The 21,496-nt window shown below is 42.1% G+C and overlaps 1 protein-coding gene across 2 annotated transcripts in view; it reads left to right on the top strand.

Moving 5' to 3' along the window:
• NBN (nibrin) overlaps positions 1-21,496 on the top strand; it is a 59,598-nt gene that overhangs the window by 18,216 nt on the left and 19,886 nt on the right. For both annotated transcript variants that reach the window (XM_074944129.1, XM_074944130.1), the window contains exons 5-8: positions 1,029-1,132; positions 13,606-13,723; positions 16,466-16,656; positions 17,752-17,849. In XM_074944129.1, coding sequence (XP_074800230.1) covers positions 1,029-1,132; positions 13,606-13,723; positions 16,466-16,656; positions 17,752-17,849 — 511 coding nt within the window. The remainder of the gene's footprint in view (positions 1-1,028; positions 1,133-13,605; positions 13,724-16,465; positions 16,657-17,751; positions 17,850-21,496) is intronic.

Here is a 21,496-nt window from a genome sequence, read left to right on the forward strand (position 1 = left end):
GAGCTCCTTGATTTTAGCACGGCCCTGCTGTTTGTCCCTTTTATGCCCCTTCTCATCCATGCCACAAGCAACCTGCTTGTAGGTGTCAGAGTTCCTACAGCTGGATTGGAGCTGTGATTGCACAGCCTTCCCTCCCCACAGACCTAACAGATTCAACAACTTTGGTATACTCCAGGTGGGAGCGCATTTGCTGCAGAAAGCCATCATGGTCAGCTGGGAAGATGCGATGTGAGCTGTCCATGCTGAGCAAACAGGAAGTGGAATTTCAAATATTCTCAGAGCTTTAAAGGCGGAGGGGTGTATGCCTGTGCACCTGACTGCAGGGCAGCAGAGTAGAAACTGCTACCAGAGTGAGCATGATGGGCATTGTGGGACACCTCCTGGAGGCCACTTAGAATGACTTAAGCCAGCGCAGTGTCTACAGCGTTGTTGCAAAAAGCTGTATGCTGCTTGTCGGGGTGGTTTTATTAAATCGGCATAGCAGGAGAGTTAAATCGGTGGGAAGACCATTGTTGTGTTTACACCTCCACTGCTTTGAAAGTGAAACCTAACTTTTGTCTATAAGACTGTAGTGTAGACAAGGCCTTAGAAATTTCAAACAACTACATAGAAAAGAGATGTTAGCAGTCATTTTACCTGCCATTTGATATCTAAATATTCTATTTTGTAAATTTGCATGTATGGCTCTTTTGTGGCGAAATAAGTCTGTTTGTATAGCATCACTGATATTCCTTTTTCTAATTTTTTTTAAAGATTGCTTGCTGGTAGGTTAGTAATAAAAAGGGTATTCCATTTAATGGCTTTTGTCAACATAATTCCAATTATAAAGAATAAGTGATGGGTGTAAGAACAAAACTTTGGTTTTTTGTTTTGTTTACATTAGCCCGAGTAGAATGATCATGCACTTAGGTAACACACATTCCACATTTGAGACCTTATATAAATATTATATTTCAATACTGTTTTTTGTGTGACAGCATATTGTGCTTGAATTGTTAAGAGTGGTAATGAATCTTCCTTCTTTTCAGACTATATGCGCTTTGATTTGCAATCGACCAATTATAAAGCCAGAGTACTTTGTGGAATGTATCAGAGCCATTCAATCCAAGCAGCAGTTGCCAAAACTGGAAAGGTAAATGACATGTTTTCAGTACAACAAAGTTGCATTTAACTGGGTTTTTGTTTAATTTAATACTTACATTACTTGCGGGCTAGATAATCATCTTTTCACATTTTGTTTTTCAGCACCTATTTTCTGAAGTTATACCATTATATTACAGATAAATACTTATTTACTCCTAAAATGAGAAGTCCCATAAGCTTGTCCTGTTTAGCTGTAACTGCCATGTCTTATTGCATATGCAATAGTCTGTATTATTCAGCACCTCAGGATATTCTGACATCTACTTGTTGTAACATGTGCATTTATATGGCACATAGCTACCCGATAAAAGAGCTAAATTAATGTATAATAGCATTGTTCTAGTTATGTCTTCCAGAGTATAGAGAGGTTTTTACCTTTTTTTATTAAAAGTCCTAATTCCAACTAATATAAAGATGCTGTGATCAATTCAGTATTTTTTTTGTAATTCACCTTCTTGCCCTGTGGAAAGAAGTAAAGTGTAGCACCAAAAAAAGTTTTGATTGCAATAATCTGAGTTGCAGCAGACTGCTTAATTTGAAACATTTTACATTCTGGTAATATTCTTGCCTGGATCCCGGAGGAGTTAAAAATCTTTATATAAATGTGAGTTCTTGGTGTTCATTAGCTGCTTAGAGATGCTACTAGCTCTACCTAGGCCTCATTTTCAGAGGTTGCCATAGAGATCTCTATGGTAATATAGTCAAAGCAGCATGTATACTCTTTTGGGAATAGATACATGAAAAATCTAATTGTCTTGTTTTAAAATAATTATATAAAGCTTATCTCAATTTGAAAACTTATTCTTTCACCATTTTTTCAATTTGTAAGACTAGGTTCATTTTAAGCTTTGGTCATTAACAGAAATAGCCCAAATATGTTCAGTTGCCTGAAATATCAAATTTTTGTGCTTTTGTCTGAAGTTAAAATAAGATTAATACACCACTAGATAACAAGGGCTAGGTCATGATCTCATATGGAAGAATCACTTTTTATCTTATGTAACCAGATGATGTGCCTGTGGAATACCTCATTTTACAAGATCAACAGGGTGCATACTTGGCTGTATCACATGACTACCCAATGCAAATTACACTTAGTTCATGCCTGTGCATCTGAGATTGTCATTTGGTCATGTATATTTCACGTTGTTAGAAATTTAAGAACATAGTGTCAGACTAGAAAAGACTAATGGTCCATTTTAGTCTGCTCTCGTACCTCTGCCTTCAGCTAATATCAAATGCTTCAGACAAAAAGCATTATGCACTTCATGGCTTATTTACACAGAAGTTATTCTGGAATAAGGTAGGGTATGAATTTAAAGTGCTGTAGTTATTCTAGAACAGTTCCACATATGGATGCTCTTATAAACCTTTTTTCCTTGTTAAGTTTAATCTTAAATGGGCAATAACTCTGAATCATGAAGATGAATAGATCTTGTAATTTTATGCTAGCTAGTGTAACTGTAGGTGCTGTTCTTCTATTACTAATTTTTACCTAATACGTTTGCCTCATTAATAGTCTGACATTAAATGTCATAAGTGGAAGGGGTGTTAGTTACCTTTGATATGCTCTGAAATTAAAGATAATATAAAATAAAGTCAAAACAATACATGGAAGTGGTTAGGATTTATGATATAAGAAAAATAAGGTATGCTGAGTTCTAACATACTTATTGGAAGAAGATCCTTGAGAAGCCATCTTTCATTTTCTATAGTTAAGCAATCCTGTTTTTCCTTCATATATTCTTTTAAATTTGTGAGTAATGGACTCAAGATTAAATCACTGGGAGGGTAAGGTGGGGGTGGAGGGATTGGGGTTTTTGTTTGGGGTTTTCTTTGGTTGTCTCAGATAAATGGAGACTGTTTTAGATGTTGAAGGGCTGCTGGAAAGCCAGGAAGAGAGGTTTAATTTTTGTCTTAATATGTCTGAAGCTAATCATTAATGTAATGTTTTAAAGAAAAACTGCTGTTAAATCAAACAATTCTCAATGGAGTATAGCATCATTGAAGAAGCATTACAGTAAGCTTATGTGAACTTGCAGTTTGTATGTAAGAACTGTGTGTTTTGAAAATTGCTAAGAATACTTTGTCAGAGTAATACAAGTATTTCTGGACCAGTAAACTTTTCAAAGTATTAGTTCTGGACTGGTGGCCAGAGAAGAATTTATTGCAGTAGTTACTGGCCATTCCTATCTTTTTAAAATTTAATGGCACATCAAGCCCAGTCATTATTCAGAATAATTAGTTCATTTCCTTTTAAGTTACAAAAGATTTAAAAACAAAGATACTTGATACCTGAGAATTTTTCCTTCTCACTCCTACAACTGAATAGCTATGAAAGCTTAAGAGAGCTAGATTATGACCAAGATACTGTAGTACCCTGACCTAGAGCAGAACTTTTCTTCTTTTTAAAAACAGTGGTGACAGATCTGCATGCTACAGACCTTCCAGGAGATCTGGTGATGTTGTCCAAGATCACTAAGTTGCTACATGAGAAGAAATCCATTGATAGTGTAAACTGTGATTAGTGTATCGTAGAATATCAGGGTTGGAAGGGACCTCAGGAGGTCATCTAGTCCAACCCCCTGCTCAAAGCAGGAGCTATCCCCAGTTTTTGCCCCAGATCCCTAAATGGCCCCCTCAAGGATTGAGCTCTCAACCATGGGTTTAGCAGGCCAATGCTCAAACCACTGAGCTGTCCCTCCCCTGTACATTTGGTGTACATTAATGGTACTCCATTATCTAGCTGTAAAGCTACTGTTAATGTGTGTTGCCACTGCATCTGCTTCTGAAAATCAGGGTGCATAATGACCATTCTAACTACAGATGTGCTAAAAGGTGACAATATAATTGAACATTAAATGCTTCCTAAAATAGAATTTGATGGATATTTTCTCTTCCTAACATTTTTGTTAACTGTTAAAGCCCCCCAGTGGAATTGAACTTCACTAAACATGATTGACACTGAAGTGTATCTATCATTTAGCTTTCAAAGAGCTACCTATGCATCAAGCAGATGAGACAGCTCATATAATAAACAGATCTATATTTAAAATAATTACAGTATCTCAGAATGCATGATCCTTAAGATGTAATTTTCAGGGAGCTATTATAAACTTACTTAGCAGCTGCTTGTGTTAAATCTCCAAAAACTTCTTTTAATTTTCACAAATATCATATCTGCTTCCTTCCTACACCTCAAAAAAGGCGGAGGAGGGGGATTTGGCTGTATATATTAATTAATGTTCTTAGGCAGTGCCAAAGGCCCTGTGGGAGAAACACTTTTCCACTGATCATTAGGCTAGGAAAAATCATAATGTTCAGAAGCCGGAGTCTATCAGAAAGCCAGCATGAGTGAAATTACATCAGGTACTCCTGAGGAAATTCTGCTCCAAAAAATTAAAAAATTCTGTGCACAATATTTTAAAATTCTTCAAAATTCTGCAAATTTTGTCAGCAAATATAGAGGCTCCTGCATGGCAGTGGGGAGCACCCTGCAGTCATTTCCCCCACCCTCTAATGACACGGATTTGGTGTTGAGGCTACACTTTACCCTGACACAGTGCAAGGGCCGGGTGTGCCTCAGAAACACCCCGGGGCCCTGCCCCTCTATACCAGGTGTGGGCAGGCAGGCTCAGCCTGGCAGGATCCAAAGGTGGAGGAGCTTAGGGTGGAGGGACGCAGGTGGGAGTGAGAGGGTTCTGTGTGGGGCAATCTGGGTGTGGGTGGCTCAGTTGGGGGTCTGGGTGGGGGGGGGAATCTGTGGGGGTCCAGGTGAGGCTGGTTGGGGCTCAGCAGGGGAAGTTCGGGGAGAAATCAGCGGGGCGGGGGGGCTGGGGGAGTGGGGCATGCTGGATTGGGGAGTCCAGGTTCAGCTGGTTCGGGCTCTGTGGCGTGGGTTCTGGGTGCAGGGTTGGTGTGGTCCAGATGTAGTGGGATGGGACTCGTTGGGGTGGGGAGTTGAGTGTGGGGAGCTCAGCGAGGAGTGGTCTGAGTATAGGGGTAGGGTGTGATGGGTTCCCCTGTGGTGCCACCTGGAACTGGGGTACCACTGAGCCCTCTGACCCACCAGCCTGGGCTCCCTCTCATACTGTGCTGTTGTGGCAAGTTGAAAAGCCCTCCAAGCTTGCACTTTCACCAGCATTCACACAGGTAGGGACACACCCAGCTGCAGTCACATGCAGGCTCTCTAACCACCAGCCTCCCAGCCGAGGACCCCAGAGCAGTACTGGCCTTCCCTGGTCATATCTGGCGAGTATATGAATTTAACACCCGATCTGCCTCTCCCTCAATGTGAAGAGGACCGTGCACACTTGTGGTAACCAAGCTGAGGTTTTCCCCAGACACCTTAGTCAAACACACTCTGGTTTGGATTAAAACATAAAATGAGTTTATTAACTACAAAAGGATAGATTTTTTTAAGTGATTATAAGTGATAGCAAACAGATCAAAGCAGATTACCTAGTAAATAAACAAAACCTCAAACTGAGTTTAACACACTAGATAAGTAGGATATGAATTAGCAAATTCTCACCTTGAGTGATAAACAGGATGTCAGATTCTTAAGGCACAAGCTGCCTTGGCTTTGCAGCTTGGGTTTCCCAGGTTGTCATACACAGGCTAGAAATCCCTTTAGCCTGGGACATCACTTCCCTCTCAGGTGTTTCCAGGTGTGTTGTTGTAGGGAGAGTGAAGTACCATCATGATGTCATTTCCCCCTTTTATATCTTCTTCCCACTTGCTGGAAAGCTCTTTTGCTGTGACCTGGGTCAAACAGTTCCCATTGTGTAGTACTATCTCTGTGAGGTTTCTGTTCTTCACAGTTCCTGGGGTAATCCTTGTGCTTGTGTGCATTTCCTCAATAAGCCATTAACATTGTTTGGCCTTTTTACTGTTGTACCTAAAAGGCAACTTGTGAGTGTTTTCAACCTCACAACATGTTTCAGTAACACATACATAGCCAAACTTCATAACTTCACATATGATGATAACACATACAATCCAATGAGATATTACTGTCTAGCAGATCAAGACTTTTAGAATGATACCTCACAAGGCATACTTTGTACAAAATATATCCTAATTACATGAGAGTGGTGAGTATTGGGGTGCCAGGGTGTCACATGGGGGTCCAGATGCATGGGGAGTCAGTGGGGGAGCAGCTCCCATACAGTGACCCCTCCCCATGTGGCTGAGGAACAATGGGGGCAGGAAGTATGGGGGGGGAGGGGTGTGGAGCTTTCTGCATCCAGCGAAGGTTTCTGGGAGTGGATCTGACCTGACCTTGGCTGCTCCATTCAGGGGAAGAATAAGTCCCATTTTCCCCAGCCCAGCTGGAACTAATTACTGAGTCTGGTAGTAGGTAGGAGCCACCTGCCGGGGCATCGCACACCCCCCTCCCCCCAGCAGTGATTTACCTCTTGCCAGCTGCTCTGGGTGCCCAAAACAACACCCCTGTGGTGCTGGGGAGGGGCGTGTGACCGCTCTTGCAGCTTCCCTTTGCTTCCCTGTCAGAGAGTTATTTTTCTGTGGAGAAGCAAAGAAATCTGCAGGGAACATGGATTCTGCATGCATGCAGTGGTGCAGAATTCCCCCAGGAGTAATTTAGGCTAAAAGGGAAGGGGAAAAAACCAGAACTGACTTGTAATTAAAAATCCCAGTTCATTAGTCAACTCGTGTCTTACCTGAAGATGAAAATGAAAATTTGCCACTTACCTCACTTTCTTTGTAAATTCCAGCCAATGGCAGGAAAACAGGAAAGTACCCACACGAAGTCCATTACTCTACTAAATTCTGTTTCTGTTCAGTTAGTTGTGTTCTGTGCTACACTCGGCAATTTGTTCTGCAAACCTACTGCTCCTGATTTATATAAGTTCTAAACTCTCTCTTCTAATACAGGGCTCTCAAGAAGTGACATTTGAGTAGAATATAAACCCAAATCTACTTCACTATGCTGTGCACATGCATGTGTGGAATAACTGTTATTGATTAATCTGAGCTTTGTTCTGTCATTCTCTGATATGAGGCCCTGATGCTGCAAATTCCTACATTTTGGTGCTTAAACTATAAGCATGTGAGTAGTCCTACTGAGGACAATGGGACCACCTGTGCGTAAAGTTGAGCACAAGCTAAAATGTTTTCAGGATTAGGGCCTAAATTGTAGATTTTTGGGGGCAGTAGTCATGTGTCTATCTGTACTAGCATTCCACTGGACTCTGTAAAATAAATATGCTGAATCCAGTTTATCCATTGGGCCACTGAAAAACTGTTTTTCTGCTCTACATGTTAATGTGAGAAGCATCTTTTATCACCGGCCAGAACAGGGGAAATGGGTAGTTCTTCGAGATGTGCCCCTGTGGGTGCTCCGCGTTAGGTGAATCTGCGCCCCTGCGCTTGTAATCTAAGATTTTCAGTAGCAGTGTCTGGTTGCATCACACATGTACCGTCTCCGTCTCGTGCCAACTCTGGTGATTACATGGTGGTTACATAGTGTTTTGCGTACCCCCGCCCCAGTTCCTTTCTCTACCACCCTTGGCTTGAGATGGAGCATTTGGCAGCGCCTCTGAGATTTATCTTTAGCCTATCTTAACTTTTGAATACTAGTTAGTTAATTAGTAGTTAGTTTACTACCCTAAATCTTCCCTGTTTGTTCTTAAAATTTCTTGTAACTTAGGAATTTAAGTTTCAGTTACTAGGAGATCCCTTAGTATAGTATAGTTACCCTCCCTCACGGGAGAAACACTATTCTAAAGGAGCCCCCCCCCACCCTCAGGCATCGGTTCCCAAAGGCAGCATCTGACAGTTTCCCTGCCACCCTCTCAGAGGAAGGAACACTTTGCCAAAAAGGTAACAAAGAAATGGGCTTCGACCTCCCCTCCTCAGGAATCAGACAAAAAGAGATGTTCCCCGACCTGTCAGACCCCATCGTTGCTGACCACACCAAGACCATCCACCTCTGAGATAGCGGGACCATCTGGTACCATGTGAGCCAAAGACCCTAAGCAGGCTGGCTTGGAAAAAGGCACTAAAGGGAAACCTACCATCCCTGCCTCAGTACTGCTGGAGCCACTCTCACATGTGGCACTGAGCAGCTCCACAGTGCTTCAGTCTGTGGCGCCACCTTCTGCCTCCACTGCACATAAAGCACAACCTCAGCACCAACAACCACGATAAAGACATCGGTACTGCCGACAATACCCTCCTCAGTACCGCCGCAGTTTCTCCACCATAAAGATCTTTTGGCATCCTTGGCACCAGAATCTCCTCTCTTCGGTATTGACCTTACTCCAGCATGCTCGGTACCATGCCAACTTACTGCATTACTCAGATCGGCTCCTCCTTTATCCAGTGATGAAGATGATGAAGGGAAAAAGTACTCCTCCCATCATTCCTTGCCTATCCACACAGCTACCAAACTGGGTCCACCAGAACATCATGAATACCACCCCAGACTGAAACTCAAGGATGGTACAGACACCCAGGGATGCCACCACTAATGCCATTCCCACACCACAGTGGCCTCATTGGGACCCATGGGCAGCATACCACCAACACTGTATGAAGCCTCCCAGTTCATACAGAGAGAGGGTGAGACATTCCCCATCACCCTCTGTACCTGGAGCCGCTGAACCTTCAGAAGAGGCAGTTGAAGAACTGGAGGAGAGTTTGGACCAAGACTTCACCCCAGCAACCAATTTTTCATCCTCCTCTCCAGATGAAGCCATTATGCCTCCGCCACCCACGATGGGGGACAACTTGAAACAGTTCCAGGAACTGTTTAAGAGGATTGAGGATTCATTAGAGATTCTGTTGGAGGAAGTTGTGGACATCCTCCAGACTTCAACTTCTTCCAAGATTTCCCTACCAATAAACAAGGCTCTCATGGACCCAGCCAAGACAGGGGCAACAATTCCACCAACCTATAAAAGGGCGGATAAAACATATTATGTTCCTTCCAAGGGAATGGAATTTTGTTCTCACATCCCACACCAAACACTCTGGTGGTAGTGGGTGTGAATGAAAGGGGCAGACAACATCACTCGAGAACCATCCCGTATCATAGGGACTGTAAGCAGTTAAACTTTTTTGGATGTAAAGCCTGCTCGTCAGCAACCCTACAAATTTAGGATTGCCAATTATGAGGCATTGGTGGCCAAACAAAACTACACAAATTATTCAAAAATGTCTGAATTTATTCATTTGCTACTTGAGGACAACAAAGAGCAATTCAAAGCAACCACCTCGGAAGGCCACCTTCTTGCTCGAACAGCCTTACAAGCCGCACTGGACTCAGAAGACACGGCAGCACATTCCATCGCAATGACCATAGTCATGTGATGAGCTTCCTGGCACCACCTCTCCGGGTTCCCCAAAGAGATACAATATACCATCGAGGATCTTTCATTGGAGGGCTTAAAGCTGTTCTCAGCCAAGACAGATGACTCGTTCCACACATTAAAGGACTCCAGGGCAACCTTCAGATCCTTGGGCATTTACACACCTACTCAAAAGAAAAAACGGGATGTATTACTTAGTGCAAAGAGCAAGATTCGTGCCCTACACCCAACTTCAGAGGCAATATGACCTGCAAAGGTGGAGGCAGAGACCTACTAGATGGAGACTACTCCCTTCTCAGCCTTCGACATCCCAACAACCTCCCTCCTAAACAACAGTTTTGAGGGTTTGGTCGAGGACCTCCCATATCTTCTGTCGCTGGAACCATCTGACACCATTCACCCATTCAGAGACCATCTGACTCTATTCCACCCAGTGTAGCAAAACATCACGTCAGACAAATAGCTGCTAGAGATGATCAAGACTGGTTATTACATTCAATTTACCTCTATCCCCCTATCCATCCTCCTTCCCCATCTCTCTTCAGGGACGCTTCTCACAAACATCTACTACAACAGGAGGTAAACGTCTCATATGCCTGGGGGATGTGGAACCGGTACCAGCACAACACAGAGGGAAGAGTTTCTGTTCCCATTACTTTCTAACCCAGAAAATAACCAGAGGATGGAGGCCCATTCTTAACTTAAGAAGACTCATCAAATTAGTGAAGACCCAGCGATTCAGGATGGTCATGCTAGCAGTGATAATTGCAGCACTAGAAACGGGACTAGTTCTCAGCTCTCGACCTCCAGGATGCACATTTCCACATAACGATGCATCCCTCACATAGGAGGTTTTGGTAGATTTGTTTTGGGCAAAGATCACTACCAATACAAAGTACTTCCTTCCGGCTTGTCTATGGCTTTATGGGTACTGAAAGTCCTCACAGTGGTGGCGGCTCACCTCTGCAGACAATGGATCATAATATTCCCCTATTTGGATGACTGCTTTTTCAAAGCCTCGACTCAAGAAGAGAGCCTAGAAGCTACCCAAAGCACAGCAGCTCTCTTTCACACAGCTGGATCTACAGATAGACCAATAAAAATCAACATTCACACCTGTGCAGAGATTGGAATTCATTAGGGCCTACCTCCACTCTCTGGAAGCTATAGCCTGTCTGCCCCAGCACAGATTTACCACTAGTCAACCTAATTGCTATAATGCAAGCCATCACACAGACATTGGCCAGGACCTGCCTCTGACTATGAGGCCATATGTCAGAAAACACATTTGTTGTCAAGCATGCCAGACTACACGTGATGCCTGCCAGGCTGTCTCAGGACAGTATATATTCCACACACAAACACGCGTCTTACAATGCCAAGCAAAGTGAAAAACTGTCTACATTGGTGGACTCAACCATACAATATCTGTACAGGAGTTCCCTTCGCACCCCCTTCGTCCCCCGCACACATCAATGATCCTTACAACAGATGCCTCTCTGCTAGGTTGGGGGGCACACCTGTGCAACCGTACGATTAAAGGGCATTGATCCTCATTGGAAGCAACATTACACATAAATCTACTTGCGCTTCGGGCAGTCTGCAATGCATGCTCACGCTTCCTACCCATGATCAGAGACAAAGCCATAAAGGTGCTGATGGATAGCATCGCTTGTATGTTTTCTATAAAGTGCCAAGGAGGGGCACGGTCACACTTCCTATGCACAGAAGTTATGCAATGTATTGGTGCATCTGCCACAACGTCGACATCTCAGCCACCTACCTACCAGAATGCCAAAACACCATAGCAGATGTACTGAGCAGAACCTTTTCACAAGACCATGAGAGGGAAATGAACACTGCTGAACATATTCAGATGCTGGAGGTTCCCAACTATAGACCTCTTTGCAACAACCCAGAACACGAAGTGCCCATACTTCTGCTCCAGAGCAGGACTGGGACCCGTTCTCTTGGCAATGCCTATTGCTGCAAATGGGATACACATCTACTGTATGCTTTTCCCCTGATCTCTCTCCTAGCCAGGATCATACACACAATAAGGACCGACAACTCCAGAGTCCTCTTGATAGCTCCCACATAGTCCAGACAAATAAATGTGGTTTCCTTACTGCTTAAAGATTGTTTCGTGCCCACCACGCACTCCACTTCATCTCCTGTCTCAGGATGCAGGCTGGTCTACGACCTGAACCTAGCAAGACTCCACCTGAAGGCATGGCTACCCCATGGTTCCAAGACAGTGAAATGACCTATTTAGAGGGGTAAGGGACTTTCTTTTAAACAGCAGAAGGTCTACTACTTAATATACCTACCTTCACAAATGGAAAAGATTTCATACATTGTGCCAGAATAGCAAACAATGGCAACCACTTTTCCTCTACCAATGGTATTGGATTACATACAGGAACTCAAGAAATCAGGTCTTTCAATGAGCTGGATCAGAGTATACCTTGTGGCAATCACGGCATTCCACCATCAAGTGGACGAGTTCTAATCTTCGTTCACCCTACCACCAAAGGTTTCCTCAACAGTCTCTGCCACCTCTACCCTAAAATGTGATCCCCCATTCCATCATGGGACCTCAGTCTGGTGCTGTGGTGCCTTATGGGGCCCCCTTTTGAATGACTGGTGACAGGCTTACTTCTCCATACCTTCCTTGTCATTATCACATCCACCCGAAGAGTGGGAGAACTGGGACCCTCATGGTACACCCCCCATACACAATATTTTTCACAAATTTTACCCTATGATCACACCCCAAGTTTCTACCTAAAATATTTTAGTCATTCCATTTGAATCAACCCATCCATCTCCCATCATTCTTCCCAAAACCTCATGGGAACAAACAAGAAGCAATGCTTCATACCCTGGACGTCCAAAGGACACTAGCATTTTACATTGAAAGGACAGAGTCTTTTAGAAAGTCACCAAAGTTATTTCTTTCCATCATGGAACAATCTAAGGGAGACACCATATCCAAAGGCTGTCAAAATGGATCTCCACCTGCATTGGCTTTTGCTATCGCTAACAACAGATACAAACTCTGTGGCAGACCCACACACACTCCACCAGAGCTTTGTCTACATTGATAGCCTTCTTCAACAATGAGCCCATTGTGGACATCTGCAGAGTAGCAACTTGGGCCTCTGCCCATACATTCACACAGCACTATGTCATATAGCTGGACTCGACATCAGACGCTATACTGGGACTTTTATCATCTGCCCAGGCTGCAACTCTGAAGCCCCTCCCTTCCAGAGAGGGGCACTGCTCTACAGTCACTTAAAGTGGAGCACCCACATGGACACTCCTCAAAAGAGAGAAGGTTACTCACGCTGTGCAGTAACTGAGGTACAGGGACAACCATCTCGAAGAACCTCACCTTTCTCCCCTCTACCCACCTTTCTCCCATCTACTTTGGAGTTTTTATGTTAGAAACTGTGATTGAGAAGGGGGGGTTGGTCGCACAATTCTTTGTAACTCCCGGAGGTGGCACGAGATGGGGACAGCACATGTGTGACCCAACCAGGTGTTGCTACTAAAAATATCTGATTACAAGTGCGAGGGCGCAGATTCACCTAAAGTGGAGCACCGTCGTGGACACCCATCTCAAAGAACCTCAGTTACTGCACAGGGTGAATAACCTTTTTGTTTTGCTTAATGAAAGTGTGTGTGTGTGTGTGTGTGTGTGTGTGTGTATGTATGCACATATTGCTGTTTAAAGATATGTAGCACAGTCAGTGTTAGTACGTGCTTTTCATCTCTTCAAATACATGTACCTTATCCCTGTTTAGAAGGACCACTTGTAGTAGTGAGTAGGTTGTGCAGGAATCCTTGAGACATGGGCTTCTGCTGAGATTGCTGCTGCCTCAAACTACTGATCCAGAATTGAGAGGTTCCATATACAGTTACAAATCCTTTGAAAGATCCAGTCCCTCCTTTCCCCATTTTATAAGTAGTTATAACAGTAGTAAAGAATTACAATATATTTTGATGTCCTGCTTCAAAGATTTCTTTTGAAATAAACAAAGTAGAAATAAATTGCAGTAAAAGCTGCATAAAACATATAAATCTGAATTTTGTAACTTTGTTTCCCCTCTCATTGTAGCTTTTATCCTCCAGTTGATGAGCCTGCTATTGGCCCTGAAAAATTGGATCTGTCTATGCGTCATGAAAGAAAAATGATCTTCAGAGGCAAAACCTTTCTGTTCCTAAGTGCTAAACAGGTAACTGGTCTCTAGGTTGCAAAGATGTACAAGAAGACAATATTGATCAAAGTATTTAAAAGATACTTTGAAACAGAAAATGTATGAAATTAGTTTTGTTTGTAATAATGCACCAATTAGAACTGAAATGTAACACCTTGTATGTTGATAGTGTATTTAAACTCCACTCATTCAGAAGGTATGTAATAGGGAGTGAAACTTTTGTGGGGGCCTGCCAGAGATGTTCAAGCATCTGTGAAACCTGATCTTGATTCTGAGACGTTGTCCTACCCCATCAACCGAAATTGGACCTCAGCCTTTCAATCTGTCTATTTTACTCACTTTCATTTAAAACATTGAGTCATCTCCCTCACCTATGGAAACTATCCACGAATGTATGATTCCAACTGGCATGCTCCGAAAGTCCACAGACCTCTGAGAATAGAAAAACAATTGTGCTCGCCAGTTTTATATCAAGTTGATCTGCTGTGGAGTATCCTAAAACTATAGCAACTTTACCCACATGAACTACTGGACAGTCTCTGTTTAAAGAGAGGGATCTCTGCTTGCAGAAGCCTGGATAAAAAGCTGCATTTTGTAACCTTTTTAGTTGAATACACACACAGCTGAAATCTGTACTTGAAGAGTAGGATTAACCTATTCCATTTAGGTTGGTCACTAAAAATGCCTTCTGTTAGGTGTGAAAAACTAATTTTTTGGTGTTGTATCGCAAACTTGGGTGAGTGAGTTTAAAGGCTAATATCTTAATTGCTCCCAGATGTTGCCTACCTGTGCTATTGTATATGTGTGCCTCTTACTTTTTTAAACAAATGAGAAATATAAATGTTCATGGCACTTTACAGACATAAGACCCTACCTTTTCCCTCAGGATCTTAGAGTCAGAGACCCTAGTCCTGCAAAGGAATCTGCAAGTGTAGATCATTACCCCATGTGGATTCCCACTGAGATAACTGAATTCTGCACAGGAAAGAAAAGTCTGCATTTGCAGATCTCTTTACAGGATCAGGGCCCAGTTTGAGACAAGGTCTAATGAGAGAAATACTGATGAACACATGATGGCAGCTGGCGGGGAGGTGGGCAGGAATCGGAAAACTTGCAATGGTCTCTTTTGATATTGTCTCTATGATGCCAAACATACTTAATGGAGATTTGAATAATCACTTGCACTGGTAGCATAAGCTCGTGTACATAAGCACATTACTCCTGGGGGAATTCTGTGCCACTGCCCAGTGCAGAATTTTGCAGAAATTAACATGCGCACAGAATTTCCTTTCCCCCGCAGAAATGGGCTGCAGTTTTGCTGGCCGCCATTAGGGGCTGCTGGACCCAGCAGAGCCCAGCTCGCACACACAAGACGCTGCCGGAGGGGAGGGGGAGAGAGTTAGAGGGTTCCTGGCAGCTGCAGTTCCCAGCATGCCCTGAGGGAAGGAGATGGGGTGTGCAGGAAACTCCATGCGAGCCTGGGACCAAGCCTCAGGCTGTTTCTCCCTCTGGATCCCTGGCCGGGAGGAGGCCGCTGTCTCGCCTGGGAGGGCCACAGCTGGGCTCGGGGTGTCTGGAGGGGGTTTGGGTGTATTGGCTGGAGGAGGCACTGTGGCTGGGCTCGCGGGGGAGGGGTTGTGGGTGTCTGGGATCCCGACGAGGCTCGGGGATGGGGTGGAGGCGCAGAGAAACAGGAATTGTGTTGTCATAGGGGATTCCTTAACTCTCTAGTCCTGGGGGAATTTTTGTGTGTGTCTGTATTGTTACAGTCATACTTGCTGACAGGTATTTTTAAATAAATTACCAAAATAATATAAACTGGTGTGATTATGTAAAGTTATTTTGACAAATACAATTTACAGAATTTTCCAGAATTTTAAAATGTGGGCAGAATTTTTAATTTTTTGGTGCAGAATACCCCCAGGAGTAGCACATGTGCATTTTACTTAAAGCTGGCTGAAACTCAGGATTTCCAATTTGCGAGAAATTGCAGATTTTGAAATTTGGTTTTGTTCTCTCACTAACAGAAGATCCAGAAGAAAATTCATTTTGGGAACACTGTCACATGGTATGTTCCTTGGGGCCTGGCAGCTGCTGACTGAAACGAACGTTCTTGACAGTTGCAACACTGCTGTTGGGTACTATTCACTAGCAATCGTGAAACTGACATGAGTGTCCATTTCAGTCAATAGCTGCCAGGTCTCCCAGAGTATGTCTACAAGGGGATAAAAAACTTGCAGCTGACCTGGGTCAGCTGACTTGGGCTTGGGCTCCGGGGCTAAAAAATCGCTGTGTAGATGTTGGCAGTCCAAACCCAAATGTCTACACATCAATTTTTAGCCCCATGAGCCTGAGTCAGATGACCTGGGCAGCTTCAGCTGTGCCATGGGTCTCTTATCTCTGTGTAGACGTACCCTCAGGGTCTGCAACTCCAGGGCAGACTGACCATGCCCACTGCCTCGGGACTGGGTACCCCAGTGCTTCAGGGTTCCCAGGCCAATTTGCTCCCAGGGCTGATGGTTTGTCAAACTGAACCATTTTCTCGAAACAAATTTGGGTTTGACGAACAGGCATTTTCCACCAAATTCTTCATCAGAAAATTTCCAACTGGGTCTAGATTTACTCAAATTAATATAGTTCTGATTCTAGAATAGGTTCTGATATATTCAATATTATTGTGGTTTCAGTAAAAAAGAAAACTAATGGATCTGACTAAATTTAATCTGTTCATTAAATTGCATTTTCTTTCTTGATTTTTAGCATAAGAAACTGAGTCCAGCAATTATTCTTGGAGGGGGAGAAGCAAAAGTGTTGCAAGAAAGAAGAAAAGAAACTGCTTTACTGGTAGCTCCTGAAGTCTGTGTCATTGATGCAGAATTAACTAACTCGCAGGTCCCAGTATCTGACTCAGTGAGAAATTGGATTAATTCCATTATGACTGTGTTACAAAGGTGAAATATATTCTTTTACTTCAATAGATATTTCAGAATTTTAGTATAGTAATTTGGGTTAGTTCTTTGTGTACGGATTAAAGATAGGATTTTTTTTTGGAGAGTGTGTTTGTTTATATTGCTCAAGAGTCTTACAATAATTTGATGAAATATTGACTAAAACTTTTTGGGGAGGAAAGGATTGTGGTCTTCATAGAGAATTTTGTGTAAGAACATCCAAGTGTACCACAGTTAATTGGACTTTGTTCAGTTAAAATGTCTGTTTACTTTTTTCCTTGACCAACTGTTTTCTGTCTACAATATAAAAAGGAAAGTCAAGTCCTTTCTTGGTTCTACCATTTAAAAAAAAAAAAGCTATGAATAAAAGGATTGTGAAAAATGAGAGAGAGAATCTATTGGTTAAAGAAACACAAGTGCATTTCTCAACAGATGAATAGGAACTACTTTCCAAATAAACTCTTACCGAATACAAATAAGATCCCAGGAGCAGAGGCTGTGTCATATGTTTTATAGAGGATAACATTGGTAATAATTATGATTAAAAAAAAACTTTAACTGAACCTAATAGGTTACTAGTATTTAGGCCCACAGATCACCCACGTAGGAAAGAAAACTAGAGAACCTGTCTTGTTTCACGGGAGGCTGTGTGCATGGAAGAGAGGTGCCTCCATAGAAGTCGCATCTTGTCAGAAGCACTGTCTTTCATATTATTTTTCTACTCTCCTCCTCCCCAGTGAATTAGAGGACACTTTATGGGAAGCACGTTAGTTTGGCGAAGTGTCCAAATCTGAACTGATTGAGGTAAGGAAGGGAAAGGCGCACTGTCAAGATTACTAGGACTAAAAATGGACCTGCAGTGGCTGTGGGACATTGAAGTTCTCACCTACAAGGCTCATACATTAACATTTTTTCCCTTAAGCCTGCTGTTGGTGCATGAAGCATTTTGTATTGTATGATGGGATTTCTGCCATTTGCCACTCCATCTTTGAACATGTTTTTGAGAAGCACATGTTTGGATAAAAGAACAGAGTATTTGGATATAAAAGCTGATGCTCTTTGGTACTTAATTTTCTAAAACTGTTTTATTTTTAATAGCAATAATCTCAGAGCCATTCCAGAAGCAGAAATTGGATTAGCAGTTATCTTCATGTCTATGGAAAGATATTGCAACCCTCAAAACCAGCCTGGCATAGGTAATTTTATAAACTTTGTTACTCTGCTGGGGGGAGGGGAAGAAGGAAGGTATTTTATTTTTTGTTAGTAGTATTTATTATTTGTATTACCGTAGAACCTAGGAGTCCTAGTCATGGCTGATTATCTTAGTTTAAGCAAAGGAGGCAACATATGTCTTTGTATACAAAAGGGTCAAGTAATAGCTAGTGGCCATTCTCTTTTCAGGCCTATATATGTTTTTAAAATAAATGTTCTTTTCTTTTTTCCATATAGTATTTTTTGCTTTAATGTTTTTATAATTCTTGCACCGAAGATAATCATATTTATAGATGTAAAGAAAAAAGCAGAGACTGACTTAAAATCAGATATATTGTGCAGTGAATATACAAAAATGTATTAAAAGAATGTTTTGAAATCCACATTTTTAAATGGCACACAGGAACAACATGCATGTAAATCTGCTTATTCCATGCTATCCTGCACCCTTGGAATGAGAACAGTACTGCAAGCAGATAAAGGATGAACAGTAGAAAGTAAAAATAATAAAAAGAATAAGAAATGAATGGATTTATAATGCAGTTCCTTATTTGCACTTAAAGGCATTAATCTTTTTAAAAAACTAAAATAAAAATTCAGAACAGTAATAGTTTAGTTGGCCTGAAAATGTAATAGGGAAAGGTCTAGACTTCACAGGTTTGGTTTTTGGTGTTTTGTTTCCAAGCATTAGCATAAGAACAGCCATGCTGGGTTAGATCAATGGTCCATCTAGCCCAGTATCCTGTCTCTGACAGTCGCCAGTGTCGCATGCTTTTGGCGATTGGAGGTTTAGGAACACCCAGAGCATGAGGTTTCATCCCTAACCATCTTAGCTAATAGCCATTGAGGGACCTATCCTTAATGAATTTACCTGATTATTTTTTGAACCAATTTATACTCTCGTATATTGCATTGTATTCACCAATGCAATAAGACTCTAAATCTATGTGAACAGATCTTAAGTTTTTCCTGTTTTCCAAACGTGTTTGTTTTTTTGGGAGGGGTGGGGGGCAGGGCATCAAGTCTGGGACATGGTTTAAGGGATTAAAATAGTATGTGCTTTGTATCATGTTAATAACCTAAGTTGTATTTACAGGTTTAAATTACATGCTTTTCTATGTAGTTTTTAAATTAAGCAATAAGTCCTAAAATGATGGGTATTTCTGGTTCATTGGTGTATATTTTGAGTGCATTCAGGCAACGAGACTGAAGGGTGAGGGTGAAATCCTGTCCCCACTGAAAACAGTATGATTTTTGTCATTTGCTTCAGTGGGGCCAAAGATTTCATCCCACGTGCCTTGCACCAGATAGTGCATCAGTAACCCCTGCTGATGAGGCTTGTTGATTCTTACATGTGTTGAAAAATGCACAAAAGTCAGTTTAAAGAAATAAGCTAGTTTTGGAAAAAAACAAACAAACCAATATTCCTTGACGATGAAACAGGAAGTTCATGAGGGAAAGTGGGGTACATAGAACTGGCACAGCCCAATAGGATTTGTTGGTTGATTGTAATGTTTCTTTAAAAACAACAACCACCTGTCTCTGGACATATGTGCATAAATTATATTAAAAACCATACAAAATAAGTTGACTAGTATTAAAAAAAACCTAATGAGACTTGTCCCATAGTCAATTATGTAAGTAGAGAGAGACAGTCTTCATCCCATCAAGCAAATGCTTGAATAAATGGACTTTGTTCCAGGCCATGAAGGTCATCACACTCACAATCTAATGGAGGAAGCAATTACAGAGTTCAAACGTCACTAAAAGCTGTCTTACCCAAACATTCAGTACCATGCACTGTAAGTAAGCATGAGTCAACTTGTCTTTCGCAGCAGTGCAAAGCAAAACAAAGTGTAGCCATTCACTAAAGAGACCTGTGCGTGATTATAAACAGCTCAGTGTGCAATGGCAGCAAATCACCACTCTCTCTTCCACCTCCCCCCTCAGCCGACACCCCCCACACACAAAAAGAGGATATAGAAGAAAAAATACTGAAAATATAATACCATTATATAAAATTGAAGATATACTCCCACCTTGAGTACTGTGTTTAATTCTGGTTATCTCATCAGATAAAAGGTACAGCAGAAATGTGGGGAACAAAAATGATTTAGAGACTTGGAAGACTGCATATGTGAAAAGATTATAAAGATTAGTACTGTTTCATTCACCGAAGAGGTGATTAAGTGAGGACACGATAGAGTGAAGTAACAAATGAGATTCACTATGTAAACTGCGTGCTCCTTATTACTGTCTCATGTGAAACAATAAAGGGACATCTGATCAAAACGAGAAGCAAAAAATGTAAAACTGAATAAAGGCAAACAATTAGTAGGATTCAAAAAAGGATTTAATATTTATATGGATAAGGTAAACATCCACATTTACGTTTGCATAAAAATGTTTAAGGGTTATAAACCATCCTGCTTCATGGTGTAAGTCAATCAATGATCAACGGGGGTTAGGAATAAATTTCTCCTTTAGCCGGTGTATTCCGTCATAGGATCCCTTCTTGCACTTTAGATGAAAGTTAAATAGTAGTAATCCTGAGTTCCATAAATACCCTGAAAAAATAACTACCATATAATCAGTTTAGATTTCTTGTTTTTTGAATGTTGTGTTTTATGATATGCACTGCTGGGTCTTGTGCTTTACCAATGAGAGTTTAATATTAAAGTATTTATTATATTGATGAGAATACTGTGGACCAGAATCCTACAGTCCATCATTACTCAAACAAAACTTTCATTGACTTTCATTTCAGTGGGATTTTTGACCAAGAAAGAGTCCTAGGATTTCGTTCTTGAAGTTCATTGAATCATAGAAGATTAGGGTTGGAAGAGACCTCAGGATGTCACCTAGTCCAACCCCCTGCTCAAAGTAGGACCAACCCCAACTAAATCATCCCAGCCACGGCTTTGTCAGCCAGGCCTTAAAAACCTCTAAGGATGAGATTCCACCACCTCTCTAGGTAACCCATTCCAGTGCTTCACCACCCTCCTAGTGAGCTAGTTTTTCCTAATATCCAACCTAGACCTCCCGCATTGCAACTTGAGACCATTGCTTCTTGTTTTGTCATCTGCCACCACTGAGAACAACCTAACTCCATCCTCTTTGGAACCCCTATTCAGGTAGTTGAAGGCTGCTATCAAATCCCCCCTCATTCTTCTCTTCTGCAGACTAAATAACCCCAATTCCTTCAGCCTCTCCTCGTAAGTCATGTGCCCCAACCTTCTAATCATTTTCATTTCCCTCCGCTGGACTCTCTCTAATTTTTCCACATCCTTTCTGTATTGGGGTGCCCAAAACTGGATGCAATACTCCAGATGTGGCCTCACCAGTGCTGAATAGAGGGGAATAATCACTTCCCTCCATCTGCTGGCAATGCTCCTACTAATGCAGCCCAATATGCCATTAACCTTCTTGGCAGCTAGGGCACACTGCTGACTCATATCCAGCTTCTCGTTCACTGTAATCCCCAGGTCCTTTTCTGCAGAACTGCTGCTTAGCCAGTCGGTCCCCAGCCTGTAGTGCTTGGGATTCTTCTGTCCTAAGTGCAGACTCTGCACTTGTCCTTGTTGAACTTCATCAGATTTCTTTTGGCCCAATCAGTCTAGGTCACGCTGGA

Source organism: Natator depressus, chromosome 2 (assembly GCF_965152275.1).
Source record: "Natator depressus isolate rNatDep1 chromosome 2, rNatDep2.hap1, whole genome shotgun sequence".
Classification (NCBI taxonomy): domain Eukaryota; kingdom Metazoa; phylum Chordata; order Testudines; family Cheloniidae; genus Natator; species Natator depressus.